This window comes from Pelecanus crispus, chromosome 8 (assembly GCF_030463565.1).
Source record: "Pelecanus crispus isolate bPelCri1 chromosome 8, bPelCri1.pri, whole genome shotgun sequence".
In the NCBI taxonomy this organism is placed as follows: domain Eukaryota; kingdom Metazoa; phylum Chordata; class Aves; order Pelecaniformes; family Pelecanidae; genus Pelecanus; species Pelecanus crispus.
The window spans coordinates 19,374,647-19,391,594 of NC_134650.1; the positions used below are offsets into that span (position 1 = coordinate 19,374,647).

General features: G+C 39.1%; 1 protein-coding gene across 1 annotated transcript in view; it reads left to right on the plus strand.

The window, feature by feature from the left end:
• Positions 1–1,679: 1,679 nt before the first annotated feature.
• Positions 1,680–16,948, plus strand: part of RANBP17 (RAN binding protein 17) — a 164,354-nt gene continuing 149,085 nt past the window's right edge. The window contains exons 1-8 of the mRNA XM_075715220.1: positions 1,680–1,697; positions 5,561–5,707; positions 6,681–6,771; positions 7,977–8,143; positions 11,613–11,678; positions 12,215–12,319; positions 14,976–15,141; positions 16,829–16,902. Of these exons, the coding sequence (XP_075571335.1) occupies positions 1,680–1,697; positions 5,561–5,707; positions 6,681–6,771; positions 7,977–8,143; positions 11,613–11,678; positions 12,215–12,319; positions 14,976–15,141; positions 16,829–16,902 (834 nt within the window). The remainder of the gene's footprint in view (positions 1,698–5,560; positions 5,708–6,680; positions 6,772–7,976; positions 8,144–11,612; positions 11,679–12,214; positions 12,320–14,975; positions 15,142–16,828; positions 16,903–16,948) is intronic.

Sequence of the window (16,948 nt, forward strand, 5' to 3'; positions counted from 1 at the left end):
GTTGCTCTCTGATTGCATATGATGCGAAGTTGTATGTGCACGCAGTCTGTGATGGGCTCTGTAATCCACGCCATACAACCTCTCCAATTTCTGCCCAAGACAGCAGCTCACGTACCTACAGCGTCACCTTTAGGAAAATGACCACTTCATCTAGTGACAGGGAATGCACCATTCTTTGGTGTGAATTACTCCAGCCGACGACTGCCAGCATTGCTTATTTCTGTCCTGAATTTGTTCAGCTTCAGGTTATGGTGGTTAGAATCAATTACTTTCCCCTGAACTTAAGAAGCTGACTGCCTTAAAACAGGTTTTTCCCATGCAAATACTTGTAGATGTTGTTCAAGTCACTTTATGTCCTTAACTTGGATAATCTCTGTATTGACCTTCTTCTGTCTGTGGTTTACATGGCATGTTTTCCTCACTAACCCTGAATTACTCCTTTAACTCTAGAAAGAGAATGTCTTGGATCAGACTCTGTCTTTGAAGCACTTGAACTTAAGAAGTAAAGTACCTGTGTATGTTCATTTAACAGTACTTGCTGTCACAGACTCCACCTCTTGTCTGTACCAGTGGTTAGCAAAAATGGAATAAGTATCATGCAACTGGAAACTGAGACAACTCTGTTCTCTAAATTTAGTTTCTTTGAACTTTTATAGGCACCTGTAGAGGGGAATATCCCCCCTTTTTGGGCTAACTGAGCAATCTGTCCCTTTGGACGCAGCTGTATCCACCTGAGCACCATCTCTTTGGCCTTCTGGATTGAAACAGCGTTCTTGGGTTTTTCCACTCTCAGCAACCTTCCAGCATTTTTCAAAGGAGAACAGAACTCCCAGATGCTACCGTGGTCCAAAAACCGCCTCAGCACCCCAGGCTTTGGTTTGCATCTTTTAAGAAGCACAGACAGCACAGCATCATGATGGCTCGGCCCACGTTTATTGACTGTTCATTTATAAATGTAGGAAATTTATGCTACATTGAATTACATCCATGCAACCTGTTAATTGGTGGCTGTAAAATGGGAATATTTTTATAATCCCTCACAGACTGCATGACCTGAAGCTCCCATGTTCACTGAGGAAAGCTTTCCTTTTGCTGGTGCTGCCACAATCTGAGAGTAAGTTCTTTGGAAACTGTATCTTATCTGCATTGTGCAAAGCCAAATATAAATTTACAGCAGCACTTAAATGCCGTAACTACTGAAAATCATGGCCTTTTCGGTCAGGAAAGGGTCCTCTGCTTGGCTGCTGGCACCCGGAGAGGCAGGAACGCCCGCGAACAGCCACTTGCCACAGGATGACTGCCCGCGTGGGGGCCGCACGGACAAAATGGCGCCCCCCGCGCGCAGCGGCCCCTGGCCCTGGCCCGGGCGGGGCTGCTGCCGCGCTCCGCCCGCGCGAGGGGCCCGCGCCCGAGCCCCGCCCTCCCGCCCGGCTCTGCTCCGCCCCGCCCCGCCCCGCCCCGCCCCGCCCCGCCCCGCCCCGCCCCGCCCGCGCGCCCCAACGGCCCCTCCGCCGCGGCCCGGCCCCGCCCCGCCCCAACGGCCGCCCACGGCGCGGCCCCGCCCCGCCCCTCGCAGCCGGCCGGCCCCGGCGCGGCGCGGCGCGGCTCGGCTCGGCACTGCCCCCTAGCCCCGGCCCGCGGCCCCTCCCCGCGGCCAGCTCCCGGCGCCGCTCGGGAAGATGGCGCTGCGCGTCCAGGTCAGTGCGCCCGGTGCGGCATGGCAGGCGGAGCGGCGGGGGCCGTTGGGACCTGGCCTGGCCGTTGGGGCGCGACGGGCCGTGCGGGGCCGGGGCCGCGATGGGGCTGTCGTGGGGGGCGGCGGCGGGCCGGGAGCTCGGGAGAGCACGGGGAGGGAGGGCGGTCCTGAGGTGCGCGGCTGAGGGGTGGTGAGCCCTCGGGGTGGTGTGGGGCGAGCGGGGCGGGCCGAGCGGGGCAGGGGAGCGCGGGGTGCGGAGGGTCGCCCTGGCGAAAGGTGCCCGGGGAGCTGCGGGCGGTGTTGAGGCGAGCGGGAGCTCGCGGGCTCCGTCGGAGTGCTGAAGCAAGGTCACGGTCTCGGGTGGGCTGTTGTCAGGCGGGCGCGGCGGGCTGGGCTGGGGGGCGTGCACGGGGCAGGCGTGAGGTTGGTGCCGGGCTGCGGGGCTGCTGCACGGGTGCTGCTGGCCTCGCTGGGGAAGTTGGAGCGGTAGTGGCGGAGCGTCCGTGGCGTGCGGTGCCGGTGTGGTGCTGGTACCTGCGGGGCTGCTCGCCTGCGGTGGGTTGCGTTTCTTGCTTCCCATCGCATTAGCGTGTGTTTGCTTGGGACGCTCGGTTTGTGGCTACTCCGCGCCTGTGTGAGTTCGTCGCACCTGCTCTCCCGTTGCCACTTCTTCCTGAAGGCATTTGGTGGGCTCCCTACTCCACTGCTTCTCTGAAAAACAGAGGCAGCCCCTCTCCAGGACTTTTCTGAGAAGAACATCAGCCACTGAAACTCAAACAGCGGGGGGGGGGGGCGGGAAAAGGGCGGAAGGCGCTCGCTGAGGTGTTAAGCATTCATCCGGAGTCCCTTGCGGTTTCACTGGATTGGTGGCAGCAGGCTTGGACAGCGTTCGAGAGGCCATTTTAGGCATTTATTTAGATACTTGGGCACCTGGCATGCTACCTAAAAGGACCACTGAAATACCTTTTCTTTTGTTATCACCTCATACCCAAATGGCTTTTTTTTTTTTTTTAATGTGGCATTTCAGCAGTTATGCCCATCCTGTTGCTCTTGCATAGAGCTGGCAGAACTTTCTTAATAGAATGTTTTCAGTCAGAAAATGCTGATTAAAATCAAAATGTCTGTGGGAATTTGTCAGTGTCAGCAAAACTTTAATCAGGAACCTACCTGGTTTCCTGCCAGTTTGCTTGGCTCCTTGGCTGCCTGCCTGGTGGGTTGCTGCGGAGCCGGGCCCCCAGCATTTCTGGCCCTTGGCTCTTTCACAGGCTAGTAGGAGGGCTGCCAGGGACTTCTGAGAGCTGGAGAGGTGGGACCAGAAGTATTTGGAGAACTTTATTTAGCTTATTCTTGAATATTATGAAAGGGCGACAAGAAAAAAAAAATATCACAGTAACCTTTTTCATTAGGATGTGAATCTGTTTTTTGGAAAAAGTTCTACTTCTTTGTGATTGAAAATGCCACTTCTTATACAGGTCTGTTTTTACTCCTGACTCACTTAAAGCAGCTAGCATCTGACTGCTAGATCCGCTTCATTGACACTGTTGTTTTCTTAGGAATCACCTTTCAGCTATTGATAAGGATTTGAGTAAGGGAGGTATCTGAAGGCATCAGTTTCACATGTGTTGTCTCACAATAAAAAAGGGATTGTGACAGTCTTCTGTTTTCTTGAAGAAAATATGTATTAATATGGGGAGCTAGTTTTTGACTTCTCATTGGTTTCTCCAAGTATTTTTTTCTTAATAAAGTTGAATAATATCTCTGTTGCTCAGCTGAGTTGCCATCATACACAAGATGGTTGTATTTGCTGATTTCAGGTTGTGTTTTTTGGTTTCACTATCTGAATCAAGGAAAATCAGCACGTTTCCTCAGTGTTATACATACAATACAACCTGGAGAACATCTAACAAGTTCTTTGGCAGTCTGAGAATTCTGAGCAATTTCTGGCCATGCCTCAAGCCTACCAATAAGAAACTTTTTCATAACGTTCTCCTGAGACCAAACACGTTCAGATAAAGCATTTCAAAGAGCTGGAGATCATCAGTCTCAATATCCGATAAACCAGCTTTTCTTTGAAGATCTTTATCTAGTTTTCGTTCAGGCTTGCTTTAAAAATTTATGGTGGGTTTCCCTCATTGTCCTTCAGAGGTTTGCTATTTTAGTGCCAGTTAGTATACAGATGATTTAGACCTTGGTGTTTGGCCTGATACCCTGGTTTTATGCTGGATTTTCTCAAACTTGTTGGTGAATTTGTCCAGACTTGAAAGTCAAATTTCAGATCAAATAAAGGAGGGTCTTTAACTTTTTCTGGTTATGACATGATAATTTGGTTCACGCTTCTCAGATTGTATTGGAACTGTTCCGTTATGGAAAGGTGCATTGTAATTTATGTCTGAAGACTATCTTTGCTAGAGGTCCTTATTTCCATGTTCTACCCCAATTAGTGTTTTTTGTGTTGTATTATATTTTCCCTAATGTGTACACTTGCATTTTATGAGTCTTAATTTTCACTTTAATTGTCATGGATCTTGCGTCATTTAAAATTGCATTACTGGGATTGTTACCTGTTCCTTATTTTTCCTCTGTGCTCTCTGAACATGTAGGGGGAGGGGAAAGAAAAACAAAGGATGTCTCTGTTGAGCTCAGTCTTTGCGGTATTTGATCTATTCATTCCAGGAGCAAATGTGCTATTTCTTAAAATTTCTCCAAAGCATCATGTACATGGCTACTTTTTGACTTTTTTCAGTGTTTGGATGGACGCTTAAAATGTAGTTAATACTGAAATTCAAAAAAAGCTGATCAAAGCCAGGGACTCCATATGCACAAGAATAAAAAAAAAAACCCAGGGAAAAAGACCATGGTGGTTTTTTTTTTTTTTTTTTGATAAGAAGCATGTCTCTGGGAAATAACATGCTTTGATTGACAAAACCAAATTTACTTTGGTTGCCAAAGACACTATTACTGTCTTGGATTTTTAAAAGGCATTTGAGCTACGGTGTAAGTGATGCTAGACTGTGCCGAACCAAATCTTCTATTTCAAGTACAAAGCATCCTTTTGGAAAGGCTGGTGAACAGGATTTTGACTCAAACTTTTAAATGAGACTGGTCAAGTACTGCGTGTTCTCTTTTACTCTTCTTTCTAGGCCACACTCAAGTCATGAAATATTTACTGGGTACCTTCTAATGACGTGGCTGGTTCTTGATGAGAGTCCATAGGCTTTGGGAACCTGATAGATGCAAAAACTTCTGTTTGTGTAATGATTCCAAAACATGCTCAATGGGTTCATCTCTTCTGTGAGACAGGGACTAGTAGATATGAATCATGTCCCTCACATAGGAGAGAGATATTACACACACACACACTTTCTTTACCAAAGAGGGCTTTTTTAGCTGCACAGTGGAGAGGAATTTTAGCTCTTCTGTTGCCCCTATAGCTTCTGAATTGTCCCGTCTTTTGCTGATATTTGCATCAACAGATATAGACAAATGCTAATTTTTCCAGGTGTAGTAATTTGATGAGTAATTACAGCTTTTAAAATGAAATTTGCCGGAAGTTTTCTAAGTAGCACAGCTCAAACTGCTCACTGTTCTCCATCTTTTCATCTGTCTTTGGAAAAGCTATCTGAAGACTCAGAAAGGATTGAACCATATTAAAAAATACTTTTGTAGCTGAGAGAATAAGAAATGGCAACTTAATTTTCAGAGTTATTTTTGGCTTCTTGCCACAGAAAGTCTCTTAGTTTTTGGCAATTTAAACGTGAATCAACTGGAAAGCTTAGCATAGTATCTAGGTTTATAAACACTTAAAGAAATCTTATGTGGTTGGAAAGTCTTCATGGAAGTTTCAATTGTGTTCTTTCCTAACAGAGTCTGGCAGAACTAGAAGTACTATGTAACCACCTATATGAAGGAACTGATCTAGCACAGCGAATGCAAGCTGAGAAGGTACTCTTGGAGCTTATTGATAGCCCAGAATGTCTTAGCCAATGCCAACTTCTATTAGAACAAGGAACGGTAAGTATCTGAAAGATGTTATCCATAAATGTAATTGTGCACATGGAAGCTCACATAGGTTTCTCAGTTGTGGGCCATTACCATGTCAGTACAATAAAGGCAAAATTCTTTTCCCTTTTTTGTACGTATTCTGTTTCATAAATGATTCTAGAATTTTTTTCATTTGGAGGTGGTCTTTGTAGAATTGGCAATACCTTGCATTAGAGATGTCAGGGACGAAAAGGGAAAGTATCTTAGCTTTCAGTACTTTAGAAGGGTTGTAATCAGGGGTTTTGTCATCTGCAGAGCAGTGTCGCGACACAGTGTGGTATAACCTGGTGTTTGAACGTCACCTTGTTCTTGTTTCTAGCTGTTAGCTACAATGAAAAAAAAATTTGTGTTAAAAAAAGTCCTTAAACTGCTTATCTGTTGACTCTTAGTTTAAACCATTCTCTTATCATTACTCAGTTTCATTTTTGGTGTTTAATTTCATGGTTAACTCTAGATATAGTGATAAGGGAATCGGTTCTGATTTGATAGTCCAAGCTAAGTCTGGTATAATTCTTGCTGTGTTTTTCAAGTCATTCAAAAAGAGAAAGAAAAAGAGGAAACACATTTGAAAATATCTTTAATCCAGGGCTGAACCCATGGTAATCGTCTCATGGTTCTAAATTATCAAATGCTTTAAAAGCAGGTTTTAAAACTAAAGAACTCCACTGAATTGTAAAATTGCTTTTAGATTAATAGTTTCCATCAAAAAGGATGATATTTTTAGGTCTCCACTGTTTTATTAATGTTTTGTAATTTACATTTATTTATAATGAAACAAAGATATTAGTAAAATACATATTTTATACATTTTGGGTATACCTAACAAACATAACCAAAATCTGATAACCAGTCTGGTTTATTGATTATTTATCAGGTTTTGACCTATTGTCTCTGCCTTTAATTAGCCTATTTTTGAATAATATCTTTTGATGTGTTTTTGTAGACATCCTATGCTCAGCTTCTAGCAGCAACGTGCCTGTCTAAGCTTGTAAGCAGGGCATCTCCATTACCTATCGAACAAAGGATTGACATTCGTAAGTAATGTTTGTGGTTAAAATTTCCTTATATTAGTTGGATCTAAAACTTCATGTTAGCACAGTAACCATTCAGTGGATAGTCTGTTTTTTCACTAGGTCTCTCCATTTACCAAGCTTGTTATTCATAAGGTAGTCGTCGTGAGAGAGTGAACATAAAGGTTTCATCATTTCTCTGCAATTAGCTTGCAAATAATGTTTCCTAGTTTCAAAATTAAAATAAATAAATATGTTAGCTCAGGCTACTTCATATTTTTAAAAACTACTCATTTTTCAAGATAGCCTTTGTATTTATCCCACAAGACAGTAAAGAGATTTAGGTCATATTTGTAAAGGATGAAAGTTGCAGGTATTGCTAGTACACCTGCCAGTCACTTATATGTAACACTGTTCATGATCAGCTCTTAACATTCGTAAAAGTCATGGCAGGGCAGGTTCTTACTTGCAGGCTTAAGATCCTACAAAATTTTCCTTACTTTTTAGGATCTATGTTAAAGTCATTGCTATATCCTAAAAGAGTAAGCAAGAATGTGTTAGGTCTTTAGTAGTGAAAAGCTTTGCACAATGACCGTATGATTTGATTTGGATTTTTAGAAAATCTGCACTGTTGTATCAGTTCTGTGGATAGTAGTACTCTGAAATGCATGGCTGAGAATCTGTTTCTTCTGATAAAAGATTTCAGTGTTTTTTTAGGTAACTTTAATCAACTTCAATTTTATACATTTCAACAGCTTTTGGAACAGGTTAACTTCCTTCTAGTTAGAGAGGAATTTCTGCAGCTGCAATGTGCATTACCCAAAGGGATGTTCTGGATTGCATTGAGAACATTCAGTAGGGACTCTTGTCTGAAAAAAACCTTTCTGTATCTTGAGTTGGCTGTGAGAGATGCTGTTACATAGTGAAATAATCAGTGCCCAGTGTATGGGACTGTAACGAAAAATTACTCTGTTTTACCTGCCAGTGTTCTCTAAATTCACAAACTGTTGTCATATGTGTCCTAGGGTAATGATCACATATGTAATGTGCTTTGTGTTACTAAATGTTTAGCTGTATTTAATGATGTAACGTAACTTACAGTTATTGTATTAACCATAAGAATGTAGTTTTTTAAAAAAAAATCCATGCCTTAAGTTTCTATTAGAACTATTTAATTAATTTTCTTTACAGAAGACTTGCGTTGCTGATTTTAAAATGCTTCTTTACAGGAAATTACATTCTGAACTATGTAGCATCTCAACCCAAACTGGCTCCTTTTGTCATCCAAGCTCTTGTTCAAGTCATTGCTAAAATTACAAAATTAGGATGGTTTGAGGTGCTAAAAGATCAGCTCATCTTCAGAGACATTATTGCTGATGTAAAAAAATTTTTGCAGGTAGGAAGCAATTGTTCACTTCTGCCATTTTTTTTCTGTTTGGACCTCTTCATTTTTAGTGATTGGCATGTTATGTCACTTAGTTGTTATACACTTGGGTGGAAAAAGTGTGAAGAGCGTTGCTTAAAACAGAAGATTGCCCTACAATGAAGAACCAGGGTGGGTTTGATACTTGTGCGAGTTTGTAGTTTTTGATGCCTCACAGTATTCATAGTGCTGTTATGGGTTTTTGTTGGTTTTCTTTTTCCAGAGCACTTTTTCATTGTGTGGTTGTAAAACATCAGCCCCCATTGTCAAGCCATTCTATTTAATGCTGTAATTTTTTTTGACTGATGTGGAGATGCATTTCTGATAGTGTTAGCTCCAGTTACCTGGTTAGAAACACTGGTACGGCACCATCTGAAGAGTAAGACTGTCAGATGTTCTAAAGCATGAGTCTGATTGTGATTCTTGTAATAATGATTGCTAAAACTGTGCCAAACGGCTCAGTTCTAGAACTAGTTCAAATGTATTTTTTCAAGTGCCTGTCATGGAGGGTTGATCAAAAAGATACCTTTATAAACTATTTGTTGGAGTGTTCACTGTTACAGTGTTATTGTTGCTTTTCTGTATAAGCAGTGGGACTTCACCTGCACTTTAATTTTTAGCAGAAATCACTAGATATCCCTGCTTCTGAAGTTTCTGAGGAAAGCTTGTGTAAAGACAGAGCTGTGGTACACAAAATTGCAAGACGCTGTATATATTTGTTGTGTGGTTGTGGTCTTGTTTGCCCCATTCCTTTCTCACTTTATGAGAAATTGATGATTCATGTTTGTGTGCATAGGTACTTAGATACCTGCATATATGTATGTTCTCTCTCCATACATGTAAAGAGGAGTGTAAGAAAAAAAAAAAAAAGACATTCTGTCTCTCCTAGGATTATGGTGTACAATATAGGGAGATAGATAATAAACTTAGAGTGTTTTTATAACTTTCCCTAATTTAGCATATGTATTTAAATCTAATATATCACAAAAATTATGCATTCTAGGTAGGGATATGGGGAAGTTTGGGGGGAAAGATCACTTATCTTCTCGCTCCAGTAATTGGATGAGGCAGGAATGTTCTTGTTTTATGTTTCCTTCCACATTATTTCCTGTTCCCCCACTGCATTGGTCACTGTTACAAAGAAGATGCGTTACAGGATAGAGAGGTGATGCTGGTACATAGTATTTGAAAATTGGAAATAATTTCTCCTAAAGTCAGAGTGCAGTCATTCGCTATGGACTGTTCACTATGCAAATTTACATGTCAAATCTAGAGTAAGTACTGTCAGACACAGTGGCTAAAGATGTAGGGTAGACAGCATCTTCTGTGAAGTAAGTTTGGAGAAAGTGATTGGATGTCATGGGTTATTAACCAGACATGGTTATTTCAGACATTTAAGAGTATAAAAAGGTTCTCAAAAAGTTTTCTGGGAGATGGCTAATCTGCTTAAAAAGTTAATACTGATTAATCTTTCTGAGTGTCTGTGTGAATGTTTACATCATTTTGTTTACATACATAGTACACTAATACTTATTTTGAGGAAAAAATAATCAGAAAATTTAAGCTATTTGGAGAATTACTTCTAAAACGATTTATTATGTATGTATGTGTTAGTGATCCTGGCAAATCAACAAAAAAATATGAAGTTAACAGTTTATGTTTCTTGCCAATGAGTTTCTCATTTGTTTTTCAGTCTTTCTTTGTTTTTAATACTGTTCAAGTTAATGTACTTTTTGAGTTATATTGGGAATGTCTAATAAAAGATAAGTTGCAATATTCTGTTTATTAAAACCAGACTCTAGTATACTTCTCCACCATTTTGCAGTTATTTTTATGAATGTACTGTAATTGGATTTTGCATTTATTATTAAAATGATTGCAGTGTGACTCTTTGGTGTGTAGCTTATTAAAAATAGAGATTTAAATACAAAATTTAGCTTCTTAAGAGATTTCTTTAGTTAAATTAAGAATTCCTGTAGAAAAGAAAATTAAGCCATAGATCTACTAGTGAATTAAATTTTAGATAAAAATTGAAAAAAAAAATCCCTAAACAATACTAATATATGTTAATAATTAGCGTATGGTTGTTTCAAACACATACGCATTAGCATTCCAGATTGAAGTTCATCCAGTGTGAATTTGAGTGTGATTTAATATAGAAAAAGGGATTAGCAGCTAGGTCTGCAGTTCTGTTCCCAACTCCTTCGTAATTTACCACATAGCTTTTCACACGCGTGAAAAAGGGGAGGTTGCATTTTCCATTCTTGCAGGTTTGTGTGATCTAGGGAACATTCATATAGGCTATTTTAATTTGAAATGTAAAAGTTGTGTTCAAATTACAGTATAAGATGTTTAATCTTACTGAATACAGATAGAGCAACAATATAAATTTTGCCTGAGAGCTCTCTGAAATTTTCACTTTTGATTTTCTTTGGTGCAAGTGATAATACAAACTAGATGGCAGTGAAAAGTTAGGCCCCTTGGTAAGTAGCCAGGTTCTTCGTTAGTTGAACTTTGGGTGATCTTCAGAGTTGTAAAAATGAGTGTGACAAATACCAGGAAAATTTTGACAAGAATGACATTGCTTTTTGGACACAAGGGAGCTGAGGCTGCAAACTGCAGCTGTGAAAGTAGACATAGAGATCTTCCCCCTGACTCAATGGCAAGGCCTAAATGCAGTTAATTTTTTTTAACAAAGCAGATTTAATTTTTCTATAAATGCTTTGTAGTAGCTCAGTGAAGACAGCTAAATTTTATTAATTAAATGCAGAATTCTGCATTGTATCCGAATTTGGGAACATTCCAAGGAACTTAAATACTGATGATCAGATAGCACCCTCACATGCAAATATGTGACACCCACTGCCTCACATTTTAGACACAAGTTCTCAGAGATGGAATATATCATTCAGTTCAAACCAATGCATTGTATACTACTGTTGAGGGAAGAGAATCAGATTTTTTGGATAGGTATCATTTCAAAACTTTTTTTTTTTTCCTGTGAGTGCCCTGTGATCTCTTTCACTCTTTCACCCATGCACAGCTTAATTTTATTTAATGGTCTGCATTTCATGCAGCTTGCCTTGCCAGTTCTAGAATACTGAACAGACCTTTGAGAAATGTGTAATAGTGAATTTCTAGATTGCGGTTACTTAGAGTCTATTTTCAGATGGGTTTTTGTTATCACACAATTCTTAGAATTTATGATGAGGGTTTTTTTCAGAGCTAATTAGGGAGTTTGAAGGTCTGGTTCTATTAATGTTGATAGAATTTGGCATGAAAGCCTTCTAAACAGCTTAGGATAGCTCAGTCTAAAAATTCATCTTGATACTAGAAATGCTGGAAAATCTTAAATGGAATCTGATTCTAGAAATGTTGGAAAATACTAAATACAAGCTGTGATGTTTGAGCAATCCTATCTTTTTTTTTTTCTTCTCTGTAGGGGACTGTGGACCATTATATAATAGGAGTAATGATTCTCTCAGAACTGACTCAGGAAATTAATCTAGTAAGCATGTTTGGTTTTTTTTCCTTCTGCAAGGGATGTATGCATTGCTGATAAAGCAGTGTGTTGAATGTTTCTGCCCTTCATAAAAATAGTTGGAGAAATATTTCTTAGACATGAAGGGATTAACATACTTTCTCCCCCCTACCAATATATATCGAGAGACAAGAAATTCTTAGTGCGGAGATTCTACCTGTACCAGATACATAGCATATCTGATACAGGGTAAAGTTTCTCTCGTGACAGTCACTAGAACTAATAAAGCAAAGTGAATGATCAACTTTTTCAATTGTATTTCTGATAATGATTTTCTTTTGCCTACATCTTAACCTGAGGAAGTGCCTCAGACCTTTCCATCCAGAAAAAGAGACAACCTTGAAGGGAAAAAAGGAGGTGCTTCAGGAAGCTGTCAAGATCTGTATTTAGTGCTGGACCATAATTTTCATTTCTAGTGTCAAATAATTAATCTGCCAGGTATACCTATCATCTAGTTTTAGCAAAGAAGGGAGCATTGTTTATTATGTCCTAACTTTTTTTAGGTTGATTATTCAAGACCTTCAGCAAAACATCGTAAAATAGCTACCTCATTCCGTGACACATCTCTAAAGGACATACTGATGCTTGCATGCTCTCTTTTGAAGGAGGTGAGGCTCTTTATAATTGAACCTAAACTGTTAACATAATGATTTGAGTCCTTAGTATTTTCTGAGTTGATGAATTCTGTACTTAAATGGATTACATGACACCCAGTTAAGCTCAAGTGACCAAAAAACATTCAAAGACAAAAATTCCAGTCTTCCTCCCTCCAACTCTTTCTCTCTTCCCCTCCCTTTCTCCCCCCTGCCTTTATATCTTGCCGTAAAGGATGAACTGTCTAAATTCTGACCTTGTCTTCTTTTTTGATGTTTTTCTTAATTTAATTGTATCTCAGTTTTGCTGGGCCTACAATCTCAGTATTTGCTAAAAGAATTATTTATTAAACTAGGAGCGACCAAGAAGACAAATTCTCTGTCTTGTGGTATGGCAGAGAAGTCAAATCTGCCAAGGTGTTTTCCTCCTTCACTAGTTCCCTTATCCTCTCTGTAACATTTTGGGGTAATTCAGGCAGCAGCCTCTCAAGAGCCTCAACAGGAGCTGGTGGAGAACAGCATGCTGTAAGCTAGGTCTCTCAGGACCAGGTAGGTTGAACTGAGATCAAAGCTGTAATTTGCACTTTCCATTTTGTGCTGATCAAGGCCTTCCACAGCAGTGGAAGTGGCACCCTGTGGTACCATTCTACTTCTCTTAAGTTCAAGCAACTCTTTGCTTTTGAGAGCAGCTTATTTTTTAAATGTTGCCTTATTTCTATTCTTCGACTTATTTGGGAGTGCTGGTTTATTCAGTTTTTCTGAAAACCAAATTAATTATTTGTTGAAATTTGGACACAGCCATTTAAGCATTTAAACACAGGTGTCATCACACTAGGTCAGTAGATAATGGTAGTGATTACTTTTTGGCTAAAGGTATAATTCTCAAGGTTGAGGTATGTGATTAAGGTACTGCTGTAAAAAACAAGATAAACTGTGTTAGCTTAAATTTCTTTCACAGTATGTTTTTAGTCTAACTAGCATGTTTTACCTCACATTTGCAATAAGTTTAAAGGGCGCGTGTGGTCAGCTACCAGTGCTCAGGTGACAGGCAGTGTATTTTTTTAATATATAGAACAATTAAAAAATATGTAAGCCCTCACCTCTAAAGAGGGAGTGCTCTGCTAATGTACACAGGGTGTTTTAAATCAGTGTTGGAATCACATGTTAATGGAGAAATCATATATAATTTAAAAGAATTGGACAATTTTGGAAGAATCTTCTTAGATATAGTAAGCCCCATTACACATCAAAACAAAAAATGTATTTGTGAGAACCTGTATCCTGTGGTACCCGCTTCCTAGCTTTCTTTGAGTTCAACTGGTCTACTGGTAGTTCTTTAGTCTGTCATATGTTGAAAGGTTTGTCTGAGTGACATCACACAGATTTCCAGGCAGAAATCTAAGAAAACTATAATTAGTATCTTTATAATGCCAACTTTAGTATAGGAGGCTGGTTTTAGAAATATTTCAGTGTCTATAATACACTGAAAAATACACTCAACTAACAAATGTGGAATCACTAAAATAATTCCAAGTTACAGAGAGGATTGGTGGCAAAACAGGTTATGTTTATACAAGACATGCAGAAATTCGATGTTGATTTCAAAGCTGAATTAATAATTTAGTGTCAATTCTAATGTGGTGCAACAGTTATTATCAAGCTAATGAGACATCTAATGATACACAGTTGATTTTAATTCCTGTCATCTGCATTTTAAAACTTTTTGTTAATAAACTTGAGAGATGTGACTTTGTATCTAAATAAGGAGCAGATGAACTAGATAAAGTTGTTGCATTTATATTTATTGTATTGTTTTTCTAGACAAAATTGTTCATCAGTGACTAATGAATTTGAGGTTTGTTTTCAGTGCCTTTATATTGTGTGTATAATCTTGAGGTAGTAATTTCTTTAAGATAAAATGTTATTTAAATTATTATAATTCCAGAAGGGGATCAATAAAAATGTATTCTTACGCACCGTATGTTGAGTATAGACTTCCAAATCCCAAGAGCTTGTTTTGCTTACAAAGTACCTTTTTATTCTGACACTACAGGGGTTTTAAAGCAGTGGAGACACTGACAGCTGTATTTATACAGGTGTTGTAAATAGTTCAGATTACAGACTGTTCATTTCATTGTTTTTTAATGCCAGGTTTTTCTAGACTTGCCAAAGGAACAGTCTTTGAGTATGCATACTGTGAAACTCATACTGCTTAGCAGCCTGGACATCAAACTGAAAAATAACCAACTGTTGAGATATTTTTCACCCATATGATATATACCCCGTGCTGGTCTGGAGTAACTGAAAGAGAAAAACATGAAACCTTATAGTTTAATTTTTGTAATGTTTTAACAGACAGTATCAGTGACATGCTGAGTTTTACCTATAAGTATTTTATGCCAAACAATTATTTCACCAGGCTTTTAAAAATTATTTATAAGTCTGGGAGCTTTAGCTTGACATGGAAGATGTCTCTGAGGTGGTAATAATGATTTTCCCCTTGCCTCTGAGGAAAGACAATACCTTTTATTGTTGAAGGATTTCTTTTTCCCTTAGTATGTGTTCTCTTGCTCTGAACTTTGCAGTTTTTCATCCAAACATTTTCCTTTTTAAAATTCTTTTTAAAGCATGTTCTGTGCAGGTGACCTAACAAGATTTCTTTTGTCCTTAGCTCTTGGCAAAACCTTTAACCCTTCAGGACCAACAGCAACAAAGTCTAGCAATGCAACTTTTGAAGCTTGTACTAAACTGTCTTAATTTTGATTTCATTGGAAATTCAGCTGATGAATCTGCAGATGACCTATGCACTGTACAGATTCCAACAAACTGGAGAACAAGTAAGAAAGGATCATAACTGTTAGTAGTCTGAAGTCTATACTTCAGTGGATTGTGTAACTTCTTTTTTCGCAGTACTTGCAAATATAAAATACTTTTTAATGTGGATTAGAGTTTTTTGCTGGTGAGTTATTGGTAAACATCTGCTATTTCTCTTGCACTTTTTCTATTGTAATTTTTACAGACAGAAATAATAAATGTAGTCTATAACATAGATATTCAGAGTAAACCAAACTGTTCTTACTAGACACTGAATACTATTCTCATCCCTGGCATATGAACACCTTGAAAGAGGTACAGCATTTGTAGCATGTCTGTTTTCTTTTGTCTTCCTCCTGATGAGAAAACTGTGTGATTTTTTTTTTTTTTTTCCCTAGTGTGCTTGTTTGCTCTAGTATGTGAGCTTGTTAATGAAGGCAGCAGAAGGGTTGCAACTTGGTTCTTAGACTCTAGAGGTTTGACTTCCTGAGCTTACACAGTGCAGATGGCGGTCTAGTATAAAGATGTCCAAGCTAGCTTTAATGAAATTACCTTGGGTAATGGATGCAGTTTAGCACTAGCAGCATGGAGCTCCTTGTAGGCTAATTTATCCTGCTTCTTGGCAAAATAAATGAGCCTGATTGGAAGTCTGTTACGTCTAGCTAAAGCACCTACACAGTTTCCCATACCCAAGATGGGAGGTTTAAATCTGGCTTACCTGTATAGCATGACACTCTGTAGTGTTTGATATTCCTCCTTATTTCAAGGATACTATTCTTCATCAATTTCCATGCATACCTGTACAGTTAATGTACAGTAGTCTCTAATCACAGTGTGAGGGATGAAGAGCAATAATATATGGCAAGCAGGGGAATACTGACAAAAGGCTGAATTGGGGCAAGTGACAGTAATTTCCCAAGACCCCTAGGAAGAAGGGCACAGGTTTTCCCGAGATTTTAGTTTAGATACTTTAAATTGTCCATGGAGAGATCTCCCTTTAGGCATTAAACACAAAGAGTGCCTAAGGAAATTAACCTTTGTTATGTGATGCTTTATTTTACACAAGTCTTCATATTAAATAGCGCTTACAAATGGAACAACTCTGAAATGTTACTTAATTTGTGGGATTACTTAATTATGAATTATTGTTGAACTTTTTCTACCTTGTTGTTACCCCTTCATAAAATAGGGTAATGTTATAGTTCATTTGATGTGATTCCACGGTGAATTGGTAACTTGGTGTTTAAAGGTTTTTTTTTTTTCTGTTTATCAGTCTGTAGACTTCAGGCTAGTCTGTGGAACTTTTGTTAAAAACCTGCCTTTGTTTAAATACAGACTGAACTAATCCTTAGTATCTGGAAACCTGTCTTATCTTAGTGTACTACTGTCGTAACTGGAAGAAATTAATTTACCTACATCTATTACAGAACAGCACTCTGTAAACAACTGACAAAGTATTGCATCTCATCTGCAGTTTGGGGGAAGTATTCTTTATGAGCTATAGGATAAATTAAATGTGCTAAAAAGAGAACAGTGCTTTGTTTAATATTGTACAATGAACTAATTAATGCGTCTATTCATAGTTCATACTCAACTACAGTGATATCTCACTCTTACTGTTTTTGTTAAAGAGAAGATGATTCTATTAAAATAAAGATACTTAACTATTGCTTGTAGAGAGTGATAAAACCAACTTATCTTTTTCCGTAGTCTTCCTGGAGCCAGAGACCTTGGACCTGTTTTTTGATTTGTATCATTCCCTTCCACCAGTGCTGTCTCAGTTAGTAAGTGACACGTAGTGATTTACACTCAAGTAATTACAGAAAATAG